Below are 22,677 nucleotides of genomic sequence, written 5' to 3'. Positions count from 1 at the left end.
AACAGTTTAGTATTTCATATTTTCTGAATCTTTATATATACTTTAAAAAAAAAAAAAAACTTAATGCATTAAATCAGAATAAAAGCAATCACCAGGAAACAAGGGAGATGAATCAAACCATTTCCAACAACCTGGCTCAAAAACAGCTTCCCAAGCAACAATATCTTTTAACAAAACGGAATTCAAACACCATTTATCATGAATGTCAAATTCTTAACATTATCCATAATAAAACCAAAAGCCAACTAAAAGATTCGGGGACATAATGCAAGATAAACTATTAAACAAGCACTTTTAATTTGCTTTTGTTGAACTTCTAGGCTCAACTTATTTAGCTATTATATTCCATACTTCTTATAACACACAATATAATGTTAAACCCATAGTTGTGATTCGGGCTCCAATAATCACCGGAAAATTAAGGTCAAGAACAGCCACCGGAGGCAAACCCCAGCTGCCCTCCGGCAACATCATACACCACCTCAAACGTCTGCTGTTGATAGTTTCCGAAAATCCCCCCATTTGTAGAATAATTCGCAAAGGCTAGACAGACTTCTGAGCCGTTGTCAAGTACAGGAACCATCACCCCTCTAGGATCCAAATCAACCACCAGATTACCACCAAACGTGAAGCTTATCTCCGGTATGGTTGGGTTAGGATAGTTGGTGAAGTCGGTCGAATAACTTTTTTGATGAGGGGTTTTGTATTAAAGGATACATTCTCATCTGCTGCTTGAAAGCATCGCGCGGAGCGTTGTAGGCGGGCGTGGGGAGGCGGGTTATGACGGTGCCGGAGTCTATGATGGTGTCGGGGTTCTGGAACAGTGTCGGAGAGATCGACAGCTGCTGTCCGTTAACACTTATTGCCAAGACCTCGATGAAGTAGAATGCAACAATGTTGCCGTATGAAGGCAAGAGAGGTGTGTAGTTGAGATTATTTGTGTTTTCATTGTTCTTCCCGAACGTTAAATGTCCGTCTGATCCTGTTCGGGTGGGGAGGCAATAGGAGAAGTAGTTTCCGAATTGTTGAGATGTTTGGGAGACGATAGAGAGAGAAGCAGTTCCTAAACCCATCAGTCCACCAATGTCGTCGCCATAGGTGAAGTAGTTGTTTTGGCCGCACCCAAATATGAAGCCGTCAACGACATCCGTGGAGGTTAAGGTTAGCTTGTCTTTCGCCAGCTCGCCTAGGGAGTATGAATTGTCGCCGTAAGAGGAACTGTAGAGGCACGTGTAGGTGGAATTATCGCATTTCCCGGGATACGACGTAGCGTGCTTCAGCTCGGAGCAAGCTTGAGAATTACATGATAGGTTGAAATAGGTTGTTGAAGATGCGGGTTTGAATCTTGGGAGGCGCTGTTTGTAGCACTGTATCGCGCACGGCTCGCATTGAGTCCACGTCAGGTGGCTGCCGGTGTCAAACACTAGCTGCACACTTTTAGGCGGCGTCCCAAGTCCCACGGTCACGATGTAGTTTCCCACGCCGCTTGGGCTTTCGTTCACCGCCGGGAGATCTACAGTTTCTGACTCTCGGGCCCCCATGTCGCCATTATTATTGTTGTTGGCCAAGCTCAAAGATCTGAGTCGGGCTTGTATTGATTGGACTCGAGACTCGTCGCGCAGCAGAATCTCCCTCATGCTTGGCGAGTCTCCGCCCCGACCTGAGCACGGACCGAACCTGTGAACAACCTTCATGGATGCCTTTCTACTCGGACCTGTAGATCAGATCCAAAGAAATATAATTTTTTAAAGGCAAAAACTTGTGTGAGACCATCTCACCATGAGACGGGTCGGGTCGGGTCGGGTCAAGATGCAAATGTAACACTTATATGCACAAACTAGTTTTATACGCGCGCGAATTGGTTAATGCCCAATGTTTATATTTAAATAAATATTTGAAAGTATATCAATGCAAGATTGTATAGGAGAAGTTTATACATGGATAATTGAATGTCGAATTTTTGATTTAAATATCTAACTTAAAGTATATGAATCCAAGATAATATAGAAAATTCATTATAATTATTACTAAAATAAATGTTTGCAACCTTGTAAAATCGATAGTCTAAATATTTGGTCTAAAAATGATAGTCTAAATAAATACTACTTTTAATTTGAATTTTTCGAAGTGTTCTTAATTCTCTTTTAAGTAACATTGTTATTGTATTCATCTTTACTATTTGTTCTCTTCCTTTTTGTTGGTAGTGTGTTATTTGCAATTCGGTTATTGTTGGTAGCATAAATGACAACGTCATGCAATGAGATTATGATAAAGGAGCTATGGACTTTCCTTTAGGCGTTCTGCTTGGGGTTCATTTGGTTCAACCATTATTGTTGAATGAGTTATTGTGGATAAAGAAATCCCTAGTTTAAGAAAAAAGATTAAATAAATTAATAAAAATTTGAAAATTTAAAATATTATGTATTCCAAAGATATTAAAATGTAGTTTCTCGCTTCAATTTGCTGGGTAATGCGTTATTTGAGTACTTTCATTGTCAACAAATCCCCCAAGTAGTTAATATGATTGGTTTCAAACTATTCTTTTTTTTATTTTTCATGTTATTAAAGCAATACATATGTATCATTTTTTGATGTAACTACTAATTTATTTAATTAAATAAGAGTAAAATAGAGTGATTCCGCTTCAATTTGTTGGGTTATTATTTGAGTACTCTCTTTGTCAACCAATCCCCAAGTAGTTAATATAATTAGCTTCAAATTATTTAAAAAATTTTTTTCATAGTATTAATAAAATACTTGGTAACTAAATATATAACATTATTTTCTACTATAACTTTGATATTTAATTACAAGATATTGTAAAAATAAGATAATGGACAATGTAATGAATATCAATTGATAAATTTGAATGTAAAGAATCTTTGCATGAGAGAAAATAAAAACAATATAACTAATGAAATTATTTCTCTTATTTAATTTAATTTTTTGATAATGAATAATTTTTTCAAATAAAGGTATTGTAGACACATAATTCTAAATTAAAGAAATGCATATGTATCATTTTTTGTTGTAGCTACTAATTTATTTAATTTAGTAAGAGTAAAATAGAGTGAGAAACTTAATTATGTCAAATTTGATTGAGATGAGGTTCGAACCTTAGACCTTTCTTATAGAAATTAATGGGTAAGTTAAAAGTTAACGGAATGTTAACGGAAAAGAGAAATATTTAACGGAAAACTTAACGGATAATCATAAAAGTAAGGTTAAATTAGGTAATCTCTATTAATAATATTAATCTGAATTATCCTAACCATCTATTTGATTAAATAATTTATCTGAACCATCCATTTGATTAAATAATTTGACCGCCATTTTTTCTACCTATTTTAGGCCTAACTCTCTTTGGCTCTTATTAGTATAGTAGATGTCATACTTATATGCTCAAATGTAATACTAATCAGGAATAAAATTTTTGTTACTTATAAGGGTAAATGTAATACTTTTAAGGGAAAATACAATACTTTTACATTTCGATTTAAAAGTATTACATTTTTCCTCAAAAGTATTATATTTGCCCTTATAAGTAAGGGGCACTTGTCAACATTACTTATTATGAAAAATGTGTTACTTTTTCTTTTATAAGTAACAAAAATTGTATTCTTGATTAGTGTTATATTTGAGCATATAAGTATGACATTTGCGCGGTGCTTTGACCCGACCCGACCCGTCTCACGAATAAGGATCCGTGAGACGGTCTCACACAAGTGTGACCCCTTTTTTTTTAAATATTATCAAAGAACGTACCTTCCCTGCACAAATGATATATTTTTAGTGTATTCAAAATGTATATTGTATTAGGCCAACACATCGGTTTCAGGCACTGTTGCAAAAATCCTCTGCCTAGGCAGCTTAGGCACTGTCTGGGCGCTAGGAGCCCCTAGACCGATGCGAATTACTCCCTAGTTGTCTGCCTAGGTGGCCCGCCGCCTAGTGCCTAACTTAGCCGATTGGGTCAAGTTGGCGGCCGACTTGGCTGAATTCGACCGAGTTAATCACCCAACTCAAGAGAGTTAGCCGAGTTAACTAGGGTGAGTTGACTTTGTTAATATTTTTTATTATATTTAAAGTTATTTATTTATACGAGAAGTAATATATATATATATTTCTATACCAATGTGGTCGCGCCTTTTCGTGCGGCCGGTGCGGAATACACCACTACGTATACAAATATACACCACTCAATGTTAGAAAGTGCACCACAATAAAAATACACAAAAACACAAAAAAACACACCACACACCCAAAATAATGCATCATAACTCCCTGTCCCTAATGGTGCATTTCCTAACACTGTGCAGTGTATATTTGCATACCTAGTGATGTGTTTTTTGGTGATGCGTACTTAACGGTGTATATTTGTGTGGTGCATTTTCTAACATTGAGTGGTGTATATCTGTATACATAGTGGTGCGATCGCACTGACCTCACGTTAAGACGCGGTCACATCTAATTATGACTATATGTATATATATATATATATATATATATATATATATATATATATATATATATATATATATAATATGACATACAGTCCCATAGATGCATTATTTTTTTGTTTTTATAGGTCGCCGGCAGGTACCACCTAGGCGCCGTCTAGACCGCTTAGGCGCTAGGTGCTAGGTGCTAGTATACCACCCGACTAGTGCCTACTGCAACCATGGTTTCAGGTAAATTATTGTGCGGTCCACATAACTGTGTGGACCATAAATGTAATATACATTTTTAATATACTAAAAGTACATTATTTGTGTACTGAAGGTACAATCTTTGAAAATACTACTTGTACTCCAAAATTCTACTCCAAATTTTTATTTTTCTCTCACAAAATGTTCATGTTGATATTTATTTTAGGACCTTAAAGATGACTAATCATTCTTTGTCCCGTCATGAAGTAAAAGTGATGGAATAGAAAATAGAATATATGTAGTAGAACTTTATAAAAAATTATGTACTTTTAAATAACGTACTTTTAAGTACTTTCACTATTTTAAAAATATATTTTTTATTTATGATTTACAGTATGGTTCATGGTCCATGAAATAATGATGGTCAGTTTTAGGATAAATTTGACATCTGTACTTTCAACTCACTACTAGTGAGATACTCCGTATTTATTAAAACAATAGGTAGAAACTAGAAATAGCTAATAATAATGAATGTATGAATGAATGACCTTTGGAAGTGGTGGGATTGCAGACTAAAGGTGGAAGTATGGAACTGAGTGGAAGAGTGTGGTAGTCAGCTTCAGAAGCAATCCCCTTCTCCAAACTGCATGAAATCATCATCATCATTACCAGAATGGAAGCATTTGCAGATGATTGAAGAAGAAGAAAAAGAAGCTTCAACATCCTATCTGCACTATGTGATGGATTTTAATAACCCGGGTGGTCCGAATTACAAAACCCGATTAAATAAATGGGGGTATGACAAGCTAATGAATCGTAAGTATACCGCGGGGGTAAAATATATATTGAATTGTATAACGTTATTACATAGGTAAGCAATGTAATAACAAGACAAGTGTGCTGAAAATTCAGTGAGGATGTCCTGATCAGACAACCAGCGAGCTTTTATATCAGCCTTAGGCGTAACTGATCTGGAAAAGACGCAGGGAAGCGCGCCTAACGCCCGGGCCGTAACCGCCGCCGCGAGACCCGGGCAACGTGCGGACCGCCGAGCCCGGACGCTCAGCCGGGCTGAGCGTGCTGCGGACCGCGCTCAGCCGGGCTGAGCGTGTTGCGGAACACGCTCAGCCTGGCTGAGCGTGCTGCGGGCTGAGCGTGCCGCAGATCACGCTCAGCATGGCTGAGCGCGTTGCGGACGCTCAGCTGGGCTGAGCGTGCCGCGGACGCTCAGCCGGGCTGAGCGTGCCGCGAGCCACGCTCGGCCGCGGCTGACCGTGGCTAGCCCGCCACGTGGCCGCCTCCGGGTCGTACTTGCCTCGGTTCCTTCTTGCCCGGCTCTTGCTCCGCACCCGGTCCTAATTATTCCATCATCAGTCCCCCACTCTCTGAGTTGCGAGATTTCGGCAACGAAAGAGAGTAAACACGGATTATTTATAAGCCTTCGCATTAGACCGGGTTAGAGTCCGCCCCAATTAGAGTCCTTGCTGCACTGTGAGTGTTATCCGAAACTCTATCTCAAAGTTGTTCTTATCCGTCTAGAAGTTCAATCCCTTCAAAGTTCTTACTCTTCCCAAACTATAAATACCCCACACCATTCAACACTTTTCACCCCTCATCATCTCACTAAAATTCCCCCTATATAAGCCCTTTTACCCCCTTCATTCTTCTTTCGTATTTACATTGCCACATTACTTCCCTCCTCTCTTTCTACATTCCAACCGACCAAAGCACCACCGAGCCACCACCAAAGTGCCGCTACCAACCGCCGGCCGCCACCTCGCCGTCGCCGGGCCGCCGTTACCGCCGTCGCCACCGACCGTCGGCCGCCACAGAACCACCACCCAGCACCGTGCTCTGCCGCCGCCGAGCGTCGAGGCCCCGCCGTATCGCCCGGGCATCCGTAATCCGTGTCACCCGTCCAAGTGCGTCTACCCGGGCATCCGTAATCCGTGTCACCCGTCCAAGTGCGTCTACCCGGGCATCCGTAATCCGTGTCACCCGTCCAAGTGCGTCTACCCCTCTGCGCCTTCCCTGGAGTCGGTTAGTAGTCCTTCTCCCCTTTTCATGTTCCACCTGGAGTCGGTTAGTAGTCCTTCTCCCCTTTTCATGTTCCAAATTGAGTCGGTTAGTAGTCCTTCTCCCCTTTTCATGTTCCAAATTTGGTTTCCTAGTAGTCCTTCTCCCCTTTTCATGTTCCAAATTTGGTTTCCTCCCAGCGTCTGAGTCTCGCTTAGCCTGCATGCACTCTTCCTCGTACGACCCGTACAAGAGTTTTCTAGATTCCATCGACCGCTCTGAGCTCCCCTCCTCCAGCGAGGAAGCTCTTACCTACGAGAATTTTCCCTATCCTTTTGACGGGGTTCCCGAGCCTTCCGTGAATCTCATGGACGCCGCTCCGTGCTATGTTATAGAGCCGGCGCCGCTACTCGAGCCCTATGACGAGTCTGTCCACACACTGCTTGACCCCCGCGTCCCTGGCGGGACTCTGGCTCAAGCCTTGACCAACTATGAGATCGAGCTCGCCAAGTCTCTTGTCGGGCCCACAGTAGAGCTTGTCCTTCCCGTCCCTGGTCGAAGTATCCTGGAGCCCCCTTCCCCTCGCCACTTCGGGGTGCACCTTACCTCGCTCCAAATGGGGCTCGCCTTCCCATTACATCCCTTCATTATTGAGTTCTTGAACCACCACCGCGTGGCCTTGGGGCAGTTAGTGCCCAACTCCCATAGGATCCTTTCCGCCTTCCTGGTCAGGTGTAGTCAGATGTCCGTCCACCCATCTCTCAGTCTGTTCCAGCAACTCTTCCAAGTAGGCGGTAGTTCGGGGGGGGGGGGGCAGGGTAGGGGCTATGCGGGAATCTCTGCCCGCTCTAAGACCCGATTTTTCCAGGATATTAAAGTGGCTAACAAGTATTGGAAACCCAAGTTTGTCTTTATCTCCACCGGTCCCGGTCTTCCCTTCGAGGTTCCCTGGGGGGGATACCTCTCAAAAGCCAAGGTCGACCCCGTACCTTACCTCTCCTCCCATTTGAACGCTTTCCTCAACGGTCAACGGGGGGTTTGCTCGGAGCCTCTGGTCACTCCCGAGGCCCAGCACGATATAGGCTGCGTGCGTGGTGTGCAGCTTCCCCCTCCCCCTCAACCCCTTGTCCCCCGATTGTTAGTGTTGTCCTCCGGGGAGTCCGGAGGTTCCGAGGGCGATATAGTTGAGGGCGAGGAGTCGTCGTCCGGTGCTTCCGACCCTGACCGTGGCTAGCCCGCCACGTGGCCGCCTCCGGGTCGTACTTGCCCCGGTTCCTTCTTGCCCGGCTCTTGCTCCGCACCCGGTCCTAATTATTCCATCATGTTTTCCAAAACAACCCATTCTTGAATGTTTCAATACCACGCACCTCTATAGGTTATATATAGTACTCTGATCTTGACTTGAAGGCACAGAGTCAACCGGGGAGTGAATTTTATATAGTTTTTATTATAGACAACTGACAAGTAATATGACAATATAGCTTTATCATATGTAATATGTAAATTGAGTTAATACACAAAATGGACCTCGACAATTATGAATTTTTTTCGATTTCGTCATAAACGACTTTTGTGATCTAATTTAGTCTCAAACTTGTGTGTTTTTACTCAATGTAGTCATCAATTTACATTTTCATACAATGGCTATTAAATCGAAGGGCATTTTGGTAATTGCAAGACTTTATTTCTTGATTATCTTTTTCACCATCATCTTTCTACAAACTCCACTCCGCCCAACAGAGAGATCGCGTTAGAACTGTAGATGGAAGCCGGAGCCACCGCTACCAGTACTACTACTTCCATATATCTTCGGTTATGCTGCGATCTCTCTCTGTTAGGCGGAGTGGAGTTTGTGGAAGGATGATGCCTAAAAAGATGATCAAGAAATAAAGTCTTACAATTGCCTTTAACAGGCATTGGATGGAAATACAAATGGAGGACTACATTGAGCCAAACATACCAGTTTGAGACTAAATTAGATCACAAAAGTCATTTAGGACAAAATCGGGAAAAAGCAGCATAGTCGATGGCCATTTTGGATATTAACTATGTAAATTTTAAAAAAAATGTATATAGATATTAAAAATTTGAGTGAGGGAATAGAAATCAGGAGCAATTGCATTCAAAATTACAAAATTGTTGATGATATCAAAATCCTTGAAAGCAAAGTTATTGGTCCTGGAGTTATTGGACAACGATTGATAGGTTTGATGAAAGTAAACGTACGTGAAATTGTCTTAATTTTATTTGTATTGTCATTTTTCACTATTTTTATTATTTAAATTGGGGAATGAATTTGTATTTATTAGCTGGTATATTCATTCCACATGTATAAACAATTTTGACTTGTTCATAATTACTATATATTCCTTTTTCATATGGGTCACACTTGTGTGAGACCGTCTCACGGATCTTTGTTCGTGAGACAGGTCGGGTCGGGTCGAAGCACCATGCANGGGGGGGGGGGGGCAGGGTAGGGGCTATGCGGGAATCTCTGCCCGCTCTAAGACCCGATTTTTCCAGGATATTAAAGTGGCTAACAAGTATTGGAAACCCAAGTTTGTCTTTATCTCCACCGGTCCCGGTCTTCCCTTCGAGGTTCCCTGGGGGGGATACCTCTCAAAAGCCAAGGTCGACCCCGTACCTTACCTCTCCTCCCATTTGAACGCTTTCCTCAACGGTCAACGGGGGGTTTGCTCGGAGCCTCTGGTCACTCCCGAGGCCCAGCACGATATAGGCTGCGTGCGTGGTGTGCAGCTTCCCCCTCCCCCTCAACCCCTTGTCCCCCGATTGTTAGTGTTGTCCTCCGGGGAGTCCGGAGGTTCCGAGGGCGATATAGTTGAGGGCGAGGAGTCGTCGTCCGGTGCTTCCGACCCTGACCGTGGCTAGCCCGCCACGTGGCCGCCTCCGGGTCGTACTTGCCCCGGTTCCTTCTTGCCCGGCTCTTGCTCCGCACCCGGTCCTAATTATTCCATCATGTTTTCCAAAACAACCCATTCTTGAATGTTTCAATACCACGCACCTCTATAGGTTATATATAGTACTCTGATCTTGACTTGAAGGCACAGAGTCAACCGGGGAGTGAATTTTATATAGTTTTTATTATAGACAACTGACAAGTAATATGACAATATAGCTTTATCATATGTAATATGTAAATTGAGTTAATACACAAAATGGACCTCGACAATTATGAATTTTTTTCGATTTCGTCATAAACGACTTTTGTGATCTAATTTAGTCTCAAACTTGTGTGTTTTTACTCAATGTAGTCATCAATTTACATTTTCATACAATGGCTATTAAATCGAAGGGCATTTTGGTAATTGCAAGACTTTATTTCTTGATTATCTTTTTCACCATCATCTTTCTACAAACTCCACTCCGCCCAACAGAGAGATCGCGTTAGAACTGTAGATGGAAGCCGGAGCCACCGCTACCAGTACTACTACTTCCATATATCTTCGGTTATGCTGCGATCTCTCTCTGTTAGGCGGAGTGGAGTTTGTGGAAGGATGATGCCTAAAAAGATGATCAAGAAATAAAGTCTTACAATTGCCTTTAACAGGCATTGGATGGAAATACAAATGGAGGACTACATTGAGCCAAACATACCAGTTTGAGACTAAATTAGATCACAAAAGTCATTTAGGACAAAATCGGGAAAAAGCAGCATAGTCGATGGCCATTTTGGATATTAACTATGTAAATTTTAAAAAAAATGTATATAGATATTAAAAATTTGAGTGAGGGAATAGAAATCAGGAGCAATTGCATTCAAAATTACAAAATTGTTGATGATATCAAAATCCTTGAAAGCAAAGTTATTGGTCCTGGAGTTATTGGACAACGATTGATAGGTTTGATGAAAGTAAACGTACGTGAAATTGTCTTAATTTTATTTGTATTGTCATTTTTCACTATTTTTATTATTTAAATTGGGGAATGAATTTGTATTTATTAGCTGGTATATTCATTCCACATGTATAAACAATTTTGACTTGTTCATAATTACTATATATTCCTTTTTCATATGGGTCACACTTGTGTGAGACCGTCTCACGGATCTTTGTTCGTGAGACAGGTCGGGTCGGGTCGAAGCACCATGCAAATGTCACACTAATATGTGCAAATGTCATACTTATATACTCAAATATAATACTAATTAGGAATACAATTTTTATTACTTATTAAGAGAAAAAGTATTACATTTTCCATAATAAGTAATGTTGACAAGTTTTCCTTACTTATAAGGGAAAATATAATACTTTTGAGGAAAAATGTAATACTTTTAAATCGAAATGTAAAAGTATTACATTTACCCTTATAAGTAACAAAATTTTTATTCCTGATTAATATTATATTTGAGCATATAAGTGTTACATTTACATTTTGACTCGACCCGTCTCACGGTGAGACAGTCTCACACAAGTTTTTGCCTTTTCATAGGGTTATAATAATATAAATATTTCATCTTTATACTAAAATTTTGATTGGAGTTTCCTTAACTTTAGACTTCATTAATTAACCTAAATGGAAAATTTTTACATAAAAAGGACAAGAACAATCAACTTTGACGACTTATTTAATTTTTTAACTTTTTCTTTGCTCCCAAAAGGTTGAATCCTCCACCGCAAGACTCCTCACGCTCCGGTCCGACAAAGTATATGGGACGATTTAAATCATGGTAACTCAACTGAAACTTTTTCTTTATAACATTACAAGTGGAGAAGACTTTAACGTGGAATGGTCTTTTAGTTGATCGAGAAATTAAAATAAAAAGAATATAAATAAATATTAAAAATAATATAAGTAAAGAATAGAATAAAAATATTATTTTATTATTTAGTTATTAGTTTAAGAATAATTGATCACTTAAATATTGTTTTATTATTCCTTTTATAAAATTTACAAATTTTTTTTTAAAAAGAAACGTTTTCAAAATGCGACGTAGAAATCGCAATCACTCTTTAAGAGTCTCCTACACGATAGTCGATAGGTCAATATATATAACATGTCATTTGTTGTATATTATTACTGAGGTGATAGTGATTTTGATTGAGTTTTCCTTAACTTTACACTTTATTAATTCCAAAAACCTAAGTGGAAAAATTTAACATAAGGACAAGAGCAATCAACATTGACCACTTATTTAATTTTTAACTTTTTCTTTGCAGCATTACAAGTGGAGAAGACTTTACGGTGCAATGGTCTTTTAGTTGAGAAATTAAAATAAAAAAATAGAAATAATAATCTAAAAAATGGAATAGAGAAATTTAAGAATAAAAATATTATTTATTGTTTAGTTAATAATTTAAGAATATACCCCATTGCTGCGAATTTTTTTTAGTACGACCGCCGCTGGGATTTCTTTTTGGTCAAAAGAATTGTGCACAACTGAGGCCTTAGTAAAGAAACCAAAATTTTCTTTTTCTCTTTATCTCTTCCAAATAATATTTAAAAAGAATTTCAAAAACTGTGCAAAATCTCTCATTAAAGATGCTTTGATTTGACATAAAAAAAAAAAAAAAACCGTCTACTTAATCCAAAAATCAAAATGGTATGCAGTTGAGATTATTTGTGTTTTCATTGTTCTTTCCGAACGTTAAATGTCTGTCGGATCCTGTCGGGGTTGGGAGGCAATAGGAGAAGTAGTTGCCGAATTGTTGAGATGTTCAAAAGATCAAGACTAGTCACTAATAGCACAAGAAAATCTATAAGGCGGTTAAGCAATCAAAAACAAGTTTAAGATAATGATAACTAAACAAGATAACAGGTACACATATTAACAAGAGGATATAATATGAATTGAAGAAAATAGGACTCAAATTAAGAAGCATTATCTTCTAGATGCAAGCAAACTCATCTATATGATCGGTGGATAATACACAACTAGGGAATTGAAGGGATGTACATAGGTCTACAAGTCATATCGTAATCAATTAAAAAAGGATTAGAATAAGGAATTGTCACATCCTCGTGACGTATAAACTCCAAGTTCCCCAAACACACAAATACATCAGCATCATATACATTCCCAATTTTCTCTATTTTCATATAATGAAATTCAAGTTTATGCAAGGAGTGGTTCAAACCTTCGACCCAACAACTATTATTGTAGCAAAAAATTCTCCAAACGCATGCTAATAAATGTTGTGCACCAAAATATTAACAAGATTCAAATACAAATCCTTCATAATCTCAATAACCCTAGGTTAGCATTGTACCCTTTATGCAATAATTAAAAATTAAACATCAAGCTAGATAGATATACAACCATAACTCAAGCTCATAAACTAATTACTCACATATATTAAACATAAACATCATAAAAACACAACAATATAACAAAGCATAACATAAAGAAAACAGATAAAAAAGAAATAGAAACTTATCTATTAAATAGAGGATAAATCTTAGAACCCAACTATTGATTGTTGATTACAAACTCCAAAATATGTTTGAGTAGTTAAATGAAAATCTAGGCCTATTATAACCTAAAAAAAAGTGAAAGAATGTAAGAAAATGATTAATTAGGGTTCTTCCAAGAGTCGAAACCAATGAAAGAAATGGTGAAGTCACACTTAAATAGTGAGCAGAACACGCAGGAAAGATCAATATTTTAGCATGCTCATGCTCAAATAGAATGCAATTTAACTTGAACAAATAAAACAATAGGGAGCGGCTATTCATTAATTAGGTCGTTCTTCATGGATATAACTCTTTCCTAATTTTTGTTTTCCTTTTTAACATTAAAGTTTGGCTTGATTGTCTTTATTAAAGTTGTATCCCTTTGAAATGTCTTTCCAGTGAGACAAAAATTACTCAATTTGAATATTTCTAGATTAAGATATAATTAAAATATTGAGTAGTGATCATGTTGTGCGCAAGAATTACAACTTCTTAATTACTTTTTTGTTCTACTTTTTCTTTAGTTTGCTCATAACATCAAGGCCATTGAAAATACCATTTTTTTTTATACTATAAGAAGTATTGCATCCATCTTCTTATAAGCATGGCATGTTTTTTCTCCAGTCTTTTATTGTTTATGTATTGAATTCTGATTTAATGAATTAAGTTCCATGTTTTCAAAAAGAAAAAACTAAATAGTAATACATAATAATATCAAAAGTGCTTTTTATTCTAATATTTCCTTGTCAGGACAACATACACTGTTACTGTAAATGGAAATGCATGCAAACCAATTAAGAAGCTTTAATTTCATCAGTTCCAATAATAATCTGCAGGCCAGGTAGCAGAAAAGTTCAAGAACAACCACCGGAGGCAAACCCCAGTTTCCCTCCGGCAACATCGTACACCACCTCCAATGTCTGCTGTTGTAAGTTCCCGAAAATTCCCATACCATCGTCGTCTCCAAAAAAAGCCAGACACACTTGTGAGCCGGTTTTGTCCAGCGACACCATCACCCCTCTAGGATCCAAATCAACCACCACATTACCACCAAACGTGAAGCTTATCTTGGGTATGGTCGGGTTAGCATCCTTGCTGAAGTCATAGCAAGCGTCGAAGCCGCCGCTCGGCGCTGCCGGCCGGTACATTGTCATCTCCTGCTTGAAGGCATCCCGGAGAGCAGAATAGGCCGGCGTGGGTAGGCGGGTTATGAACGTCCCGGAGTCTATGATGGTCCCGGAGGTCTTGAACACCGTTGCACTGATTGGCAACCGGCGGGAATTAACACTTATGGCCAAGACATCAATGAAGTAAAAATCAGTTGTGCCCTGTGAACTCAATAGAGGTGTGTAGTTGACGACATTATTATTATTAGTAGTTTTCCCGAACGTTAAATGTCCGTGGGATCCTGTTTGGGTGGGGAGGCAATAGGAGAAATATTTCCCATATTGTTGAGATGTTTGGGAGACAATAGAGAGTGGGTGTCTGCCTAAACCCATCAATCCCGCACTGTCGCTGCCGATGAGAAGGTTTTCTTGGCCGCACCCGAACAAGAAGGCGTCCACGGCATCCGTGGAGGTTAAGGTTAGCTTGTCCTTCCCGAACTCGCCCATGGAGGCTGTTCCGTCGCCGTAGATCGTGGTGTAGACGCAGGTGGTGGAGTCCAGGCAGCCCGGGGGCAGGGAAGTGGCGGACAGGAGGGCGGAACATGAATCCGAGGTACATGTTACGTTGGAATAGGTTGTCGAGGTTGCCGGGTCGAATAGCGGGGCGAGCTGCTTGTAGCATTTCCCGGCGCACGGCTTGCACTGAGTCCAGGTGATGTGGCTGCCGGTGTCGAAGAGCAGATCCAGGTCCTTTTTTGGAGTCCCGAGTCCCACCGTCACGATGTAGTTTCCCACGCCGCCGCCCGCCGCCGGGAGATTTGCACTTTTTGACTCGCTCAGTATCCCTCCTTTGTTCTTGGCCATGTTGAGAGATTTAACCCGGGCTTTTATTGAGTTGACTCGGGACTCGTCCTGCCGCAGAAGCTCAGTCATGGTTGGCGGGTCTTGGGTCCGGGCTGAGCAAGGACCAAACCTGTGAACAACCTTCATGGATGCCTTTCTACTTGGACCTGAAATACATACATACATTTTTAGCAGCCCAGGCCACTCCACTCATCAAATATATGAAACTAGAAAGATCACTTGACAAACTCAGCCAAGTTAATTCAGTAACTTTTGACTTGACAACCACACAACTTTAAATTCATAAATTTTATTTGAGCCCATCACTTTACTTTGTGTCAACGCTGTAAAATACAAGTACTAGGCGCTAGTCGGTTGCCTAGTGCCTAGAGTGTTTAGGTACTAGGCGCTAGTCGGTTGCCTAGTGCCTAGAGTGTTTAGGATGCAGGCGCTAGTCGGTTGCCTAGTGCCTAGAGTGTTTAGGATGCAGCTTAGGCTAGTAGAAAAACATAGTAGTGTACACATTGTACCAAAAAAAAAAAAACTCGGACTAGTTGGGCAACTCAAGTGATGAGTTGCCCAACTCAAATGTACTAGGCGCTAGTCGGTTGCCTAGTGCCTAGAGTGTTTAGGTACTAGGCGCTAGTCGGTTGCCTAGTGCCTAGAGTGTTTAGGATGCAGGCGCTAGTCGGTTGCCTAGTGCCTAGAGTGTTTAGGATGCAGCTTAGGCTAGTAGAAAAACATAGTAGTGTACACATTGTACCAAAAAAAAAAAACTCGGACTAGTTGGGCAACTCAAGTGATGAGTTGCCCAACTCAAATGCTTAACTAGACCGCTTAGTCGAGTGATTAATGTCCGCCTAAGTATAAAATTTCCTTGACCTAGGGGCGACTAAACGGTTGTCAAAGGTAATTTTTACGTACAACAATACTTAATGCACACCCTCTAATAATAACCATGGATTTCTCTCCGCATTCAAAAATTAGAAAGATAAAAGTGAACAATGAATGACCTTTGAAAGTGGTATGGTTGCAGACAAAGGGTGGAAGCATGGAGCTGAGTGGAAGAGTTTGGTATTGATAAGCTTCTAAGCCACCAACTCTTCCTCTAGAAGCATTCCCCTTCTCCAAACTGCATGAAATCATGATAATAACCAAAAGGAAAACATTTGCAGAAAATGATTGAAGAAGAAGCTTCAACATCCTATCTGCACTACTTAGTTTTCCAGGACAACCCATTCTTAATTCAATGTTTGGATCACCTCTCTTTCTCTGCTCTCCATGCATGGCCAATCTATATGTATATATAGGACTTGTACGTATATTTTTCTTTTAATTTTTTTGTAAAGTTCTTGTTTGCTTGACCATCATTGGAGACTTGGACTCTTGGACTCGTCAGTCAACGGAGAATTTAATGAGTTTGATACAGATTTTATTAAACTCGATAGACTTTGAACCCAAGTACATGTCGCAATTTGTGTTTAATTTCTTTGTTTCACATTCGATTTTCCACTTTTATTAATTAAACTCCGATCCATAGCTTGTAATATAACCTTTATTAAGGTTCGAACTGATGACTCAAGAGTTTTACGTTTACCTCAAAATTTTTACCACTTAAAACCACAACACACACAATATAATATTATGGATGTCTCACATTGATCAAGTCTATAGATTTGTTTTGGTCATTCTATTATTATGTATTGTCTCCTTTTGAATAGGTATTATTAGTCTGATAGTTGTGCTGTATCTTTGGCATTTAGTTATTATATTCTTGTATAAATAGGATTCATTATTTGGTTAATAAATGAATTAGATTACTTCTCCATATGGTATCAAGAGCCTCTTTTTTTCTCCACTGAGATTACTTGATCCTCCTCCCCTTCCTTTATCCAACAGCCTCTTAAATGGCCACCACAACTCCCATTCCTGCTGTCATTCATTTGAATGCCCCTACCCATTTTCCCATCCGGTTAACCGAGTCCAACTTTCCTGTATGGCAATGTCAGGTGACATCAGCACTCATTGGTCATGACCTTTATGGGTACATTGACGGAACAACGAAAGCACCAACCAAATTTGCCGATGCGACAAACACTGCTGTCACTCCAGAATACACTGCGTGGTATAGACAGGATCGCATCATAGTTGGTGCTCTCCTAGGAAGTTGCTCGGAGACCATTCAGCCTCTAATCTCATCGGCTAACACTGCTTTTGAAGCCTGGTCACGACTCTCGACCAGCTATGCTAGTGACTCACAGGGACGTATTATCTATCTAAAATCCAAGCTAACCAACAACCCAAAAGGAAATAGAACCATTGCTGAATATTTGAGTGACATGCGCAAGATTTCGGATGCCTTAGCAGCTGCCCAAAGCCCAGTCAGTGAGAATGATCTCATTGCCTATGTTCTCAGCCAATTAGGAGACGATTACGGATCAATTGTTCCCGCCATCCGCGTACAAAAGTCAGGACTTACTTATGGTGATCTTAACAACATTCTTTCTGACCATGAACGTGCGCTAAAGAATTCCGAAGAGCAGCGCCAATCCTTGTTGGTTACTGCTAATGTCACACAAAAGCAAAGTTCGTCAACTCACAATCGTGATGCCATGCAAAGTAACCGTGATGCTATGCAAAATCGTGGTCAAAGGAATTACAGATACAGGCGTGGCAATGGAAATAGGTCCAACAATGGAGGTTATCGCCAAAATATAATTTGTCGCTTTTGTAATTTTCAGGGCCATGAAACTAAATTTTGTAGGAAGCTTGCCAGATTTCTTCGTGAACACAATGTGTTCGAGACTCCTCAATCTCATAATTATGCCTCAGGACCTTCTGTTAATTCTTCTGTAAGTGGTACATCGCCAACTCAGTCATGGCTTTTTGATAGCGGAGCGTCTCACCATGCAACGACTAGTCCTGTGTCGCTGCCAACCTTCTCTGAGTACGGCGGACCTGACCAAGTGCACCTCGGTAATGGTAATTCCTTATCTATAACCCATACTGGTAGCACAACTTTACCCACTTCTTCTAGAAATCTTTCCCTTACCAATGTTCTTTGTGTTCCAAGTTTACGTCGTAATCTAGTTTCAGTTGCCAAACTCTGTCAAACTAACAATGTTTCGGTTGAATTCTTCCCTTTTTCTTTTCGTGTCAAGGATCTTCACACGGGGGCGTGCCTAATGCAGGGAAAGAACATCAATGATGTTTACGTCTCAGGAGTGTTGCCTTCGCCTCAACTTCATCTTACCACCAAGTCTGATATTTCTGAGTGGCATCATCGTTTAGGCCACCCTTCAAACAAAACACTTGAGTATATTTCCAGATCAAATAATTTGAGTTTTAAGCCCTCTAATGTTCGTAGTTTTAGTTGTGATTCATGTAGTTGTCACAAGAGTCATAAACTGCCATTTTCTGATAATTCCCTAAAAAGTTCCAAGCCACTTGAATTGCTTTACACAGACGTTTGGAGTACGAAAGATGTTTCAGTAGATGGTTATTCGTATTATGTCATATTTGTTGACTATTTTACAAAATATATATGGTTGTATCCGCTAAAAAGAAAGTCTGATGTTAGCATAATTTTTCCTCAATTCAAGCGACTAGTAGAAAATTTTTTTGGCTACTCTATTATCTCAGTCTTTTCTGACAATGGTGGTGAGTTTATTAAGCTCATTCCACTTTTCAACTCTTGTGGCATTTCACATTTCACAACTCCTCCCCACACTCCTGAGTGAAATGGAACGGCTGAGAGAAGACATCGCCATATCGTTGAAACAGGCATGTCACTACTCAGTCGAGCGGCTTTGCCTACGTCATTCTGGTCATATGCTTTCGAAACCGCGGTGTTCTTGATTAATCGATTGCCTACATCAATCATAGGTAATATTTCTCCCTTTCAAAAGTTGTTTAACCGGGTTCCCAATTATAAAAAACTCAAGTGTTTTGGTTGTTTGTGTTATCCGTGGTTGAGACCCTATAACTCTTCCAAACTTCAACCGAAGTCCAAACCATGTGTTTTCCTTGGCTATTCGGTGTCTCAAGCTGCCTATAAGTGTTTTGATCCGATAACCAAAAAAATATATGTTTCATGTCATGTTCAGTTTGTCGAAACTGAATTTCCTTATGGAAAATTTATTGCGTCTAAAATTAACCACAACCCTGGGTCACAGTTACCTTGTAGTGTTTTAACTCCATCATATACTATACCATTGGTTCTCCCATCCATGCCAAATTTTAGTGGTCACGATAGCCATCCTACTACTGAGAATTCAACAGCTTATTCTCCACGTGCTTCGGCGGCCCCTCTAGAAAATCTAACTCCTTCTCCACAGATGAACACTGAACCCATCTTTGCTGCGTCTCAATCTCCCGCGTCGTCCCATGGTAGTCCTCTCAATCAGTCAACTCATACCACTACTCAGACTCAACCCACTGAACCTAACCCTTCAGCTCGCACCTCTGAATCTAACCCTTCCTCTCATACCACTGAATCTCAGCCCCACTTTCAGCCACGCCGGTCTACTCGACTTCGTGCCCCCAATCCAAAATATTATTCTGATGCTTTTATCAATGCTACCAGTACCCATCCGTTACCTGCTGCCTTGGAACCGTCAAATGTTGCTCAAGCGTTGAAACACCCGTTGTGGCGACAAGCTATGGACGCTGAATATTCAGCTCTACAGAAGAATGAAACTTGGGATTTAGTTCCACCGAGTGGGCAGAAAACAATTGGTTGTAAGTGGGTTTTTCGTGTTAAACACAACTTAGATGGTAGTGTTGCTAAATTTAAGGCCAGGTTGGTGGCCAAAGGTTTTTTGCAGGAACCCGGGCGTGATTACTACGAAACTTTTAGCCCTGTGATGAAGCCAGTAACTATTCGGGTGGTTCTTACAATTGCTCTAACTCGTCAGTGGCCAGTTCGACAGTTGGACGTCAACAATGCATTCTTGAACGGGACACTCCATGAAGACGTGTTTATGGACCAACCACCTGGTTTTGTTGATCCTAGTCGGCCGGGTCATATTTGTAAGTTAAAAAAAGCGTTGTATGGGTTGAAGCAGGCACCTCGTGCGTGGTATTTGGAGTTGTCTACCTTCTTGATTAATTTTGGGTTTAAAAAATCAGTTTCTGATGCGTCTCTGTTTGTGTATCGGTTGCATGGTGTGGTAACTTACTTTCTTGTGTATGTCGATGACATTGTTCTTACTGGAAATGATGTGGTCTTTTTGGATAGATTTGTGAGTCTTCTGTCTCGTCGTTTTGCATTAAAAGATTTGGGTTCGCTTCATCATTTTCTTGGGGTTGAAGTTGTCCCTGTTTCTGGTGGATTTTTCCTATCTCAGAGTCAGTACATCACTAATATTTTGTCTAGTTTTCATATGGATGCAGCCAAATCTGTTACAACGCCTATGTCTACTTCTGTTCCTTTGACTGCTGGTGGTTCTGCTGCGGTAGAGGATGCCACGGGTTTTCGAAAGTTGATAGGCTTACTACAATATTTGGGTGTGACTAGGCCGGATGTTGCGTTTGTGGTGAATCGGTTGTCGCAGTTCATGCATGCTCCTGAGGCTTCTCATTGGGTTGCTGTGAAACGTTTGCTTCGTTACTTAAAAGGATCGCTTCACCATGGGTTGTTTTTGCATTCCGGTACTCCGCTTGTTCTTACAGCTTTTTCGGATGCTGATTGGGGTGGCAGTTGTGATGATGGTCGGTCTACTACCGCCTTTGTAATCTACTTGGGGTCCAATGTTGTGTCCTGGAAGTCCACTCGTCAGAAAACTGTTTCTCGCTCTTCCACGGAAGCTGAATACCGAGCTTTAGCGAATGCAGCGGCTGAACTTGTTTGGGTTCAAAATCTTCTTTGTGAGCTCGGTGTTCCGGTTCCTAAAGCCCCGGTGTTGTACTGTGATAATCTTGGCGCTACATATGTGTCGAGAAATCCTGTTTTTCACTCTCGTATGAAGTACTTGGCTTTGGATTACTTTTTTGTTCGAGAACGCGTGCTTGATGGTTCTTTGTGTGTTAAGCACATTTCTTCCCGGGACCAGGTTGCTGATGTTCTTACTAAGCCTTTGGGACGAGATATGTTTCTTCGTTTTCGCTCCAAGATTGGAGTCTCTGATGGATCCTCCATCTTGCGGGGGCGTATTATGGATGTCTCACATTGATCAAGTCTATTAAATCATTCTATTATTATGTATTGTCTCCTTTTGAATATGTATTATTAGTCTGATAGTTGTGCTGTATCTTTGGCATTTAGTTATTATATTCTTGTATAAATAGGATTCATTATTTGGTTAATAAATGAATTAGATTACTTCTCCATATATAAGAATTTAAGAAGAGAAATATTATGAGAAATATATAAGTTACGAGTTGTATTTGTGTTTAGCCATATTATGCTCTTGCCATTATTTTATCAAGCCTTATTGAATCTATTTACATGAATTGTGATACACATGATTTTATACCTTTATTTGCCCCACGAATCAAGAGTTTTGTTGCTTAATTTCTTTATCTTGATACATTTAAGGCTCGTTTGTGTGTTATAATTGATCATGTCTAGTTTATTCACAAATGAGGAGCAAAGGAAGGATTTTCAGTCATCTTGGACCAGTTTTGAGACATAAGGAATCCACCCCGGGACGGAAAGGAGCAACTGAACACAAAAGGAGTCAGAAGAAGACCAAGAGGCCACATCACGGCCTGCCTCACGGCCGTGATGTTGGCTGTGATGTCCAAGATGGACAGGCAGCCGGTCACCCCGCATCACGGCCACGATCCCGGCCGTGACCCGGCTGCTGTCCAGTATTTAAAGGACGTTTTCTGATGTTTTTGCAGTTCGAAACCCTAGTTTCAGCTTAGTGCAGTTTTTACCTTCTTTAGAGTTTTCCATAGCATAAAATACAACGAATTTACATCATTGAATTCAGTTTGAAGCTTGGCATCATTGTTCGGATCAGATTTACTTTGAAGAATTGTTAGTAAAGTTTACCTTTTTATTCTTTAATATTGCAGCCATGTCTTCCCTGTTTAATTCTTGCTTTGCTGTGTTTACTCCCATCATGAGGGAGTAATTCGTTTATGGGTTTGGATTAGGGTCCATTGTTAATCCTGATGTTCGATTTATGTTTAATTGCATAAAGGGATTGAATCTTTTACCTAGGGTTTATGTTGCTTTGGGGATTTCTTTGCACTAGTTATTGGTTTGTGGCCACAATTAATTGCTAGTCTAGGAGAGGGATTCATTACAACGACAGTTGGATGAAGACCTCGAGCCTTACCAATTTCAACCTAATTTTCCTGCTATGAAAGTAGAGGTAATTTTGGGGGCTTACAATGCTTAGGTGCTTAAGGTTATGATTGATGCATCACGACAGTGGGGCAATCTTAGCCTAATTCTCTTATTGATTACGAAAGTAGCTGAGTAGAATTCTTCTGTGCATTGCCCATATATCCCTTGGTTAATTATTATTTCCCTAATCCTGAGTTTGTTAGAACATCAAGGTTACAATCCCCCTAATCTGGCCCATACCTTTATTATACAGTTTACACCTTAATCAATTGCTTTCTTTTACACCATTCAGTCTTTGTTGCTTGGATTATATAAATTCATATACTCTAGTGCCTGGTAATTCACACAGTTT

The 22,677-nt window shown here is 40.1% G+C and overlaps 2 protein-coding genes across 2 annotated transcripts; both read right to left on the bottom strand.

Moving 5' to 3' along the window:
- Positions 1–253: 253 nt before the first annotated feature.
- On the bottom strand, positions 254–1,702 carry LOC116002229 (aspartyl protease family protein At5g10770-like). The gene has a single exon (XM_031242317.1). It carries the CDS (start codon positions 1,692–1,694, stop codon positions 654–656), a length of 1,041 nt encoding a protein of 346 aa, XP_031098177.1. The 5' UTR covers positions 1,695–1,702; the 3' UTR covers positions 254–653.
- A 12,083-nt stretch (positions 1,703–13,785) lies between these two features.
- LOC116002226 (aspartyl protease family protein At5g10770-like) lies at positions 13,786–16,256 on the bottom strand. The gene is made up of 2 exons (XM_031242313.1): positions 16,039–16,256; positions 13,786–15,192 (listed from the first exon to the last, which is right to left on the bottom strand). The coding sequence occupies exons 1-2, from the start codon at positions 16,226–16,228 to the stop codon at positions 13,931–13,933; spliced, it is 1,452 nt and encodes a 483-aa protein (XP_031098173.1). The 5' UTR covers positions 16,229–16,256; the 3' UTR covers positions 13,786–13,930.
- Between the last annotated feature and the right edge of the window lie 6,421 nt (positions 16,257–22,677).

This window comes from Ipomoea triloba, chromosome 13 (assembly GCF_003576645.1).
Source record: "Ipomoea triloba cultivar NCNSP0323 chromosome 13, ASM357664v1".
Lineage (NCBI taxonomy): Eukaryota > Viridiplantae > Streptophyta > Magnoliopsida > Solanales > Convolvulaceae > Ipomoea > Ipomoea triloba.
The sequence above is the reverse complement of the archived record's forward strand: the minus strand, read 5'-3'. Positions and strand labels throughout refer to the sequence as shown.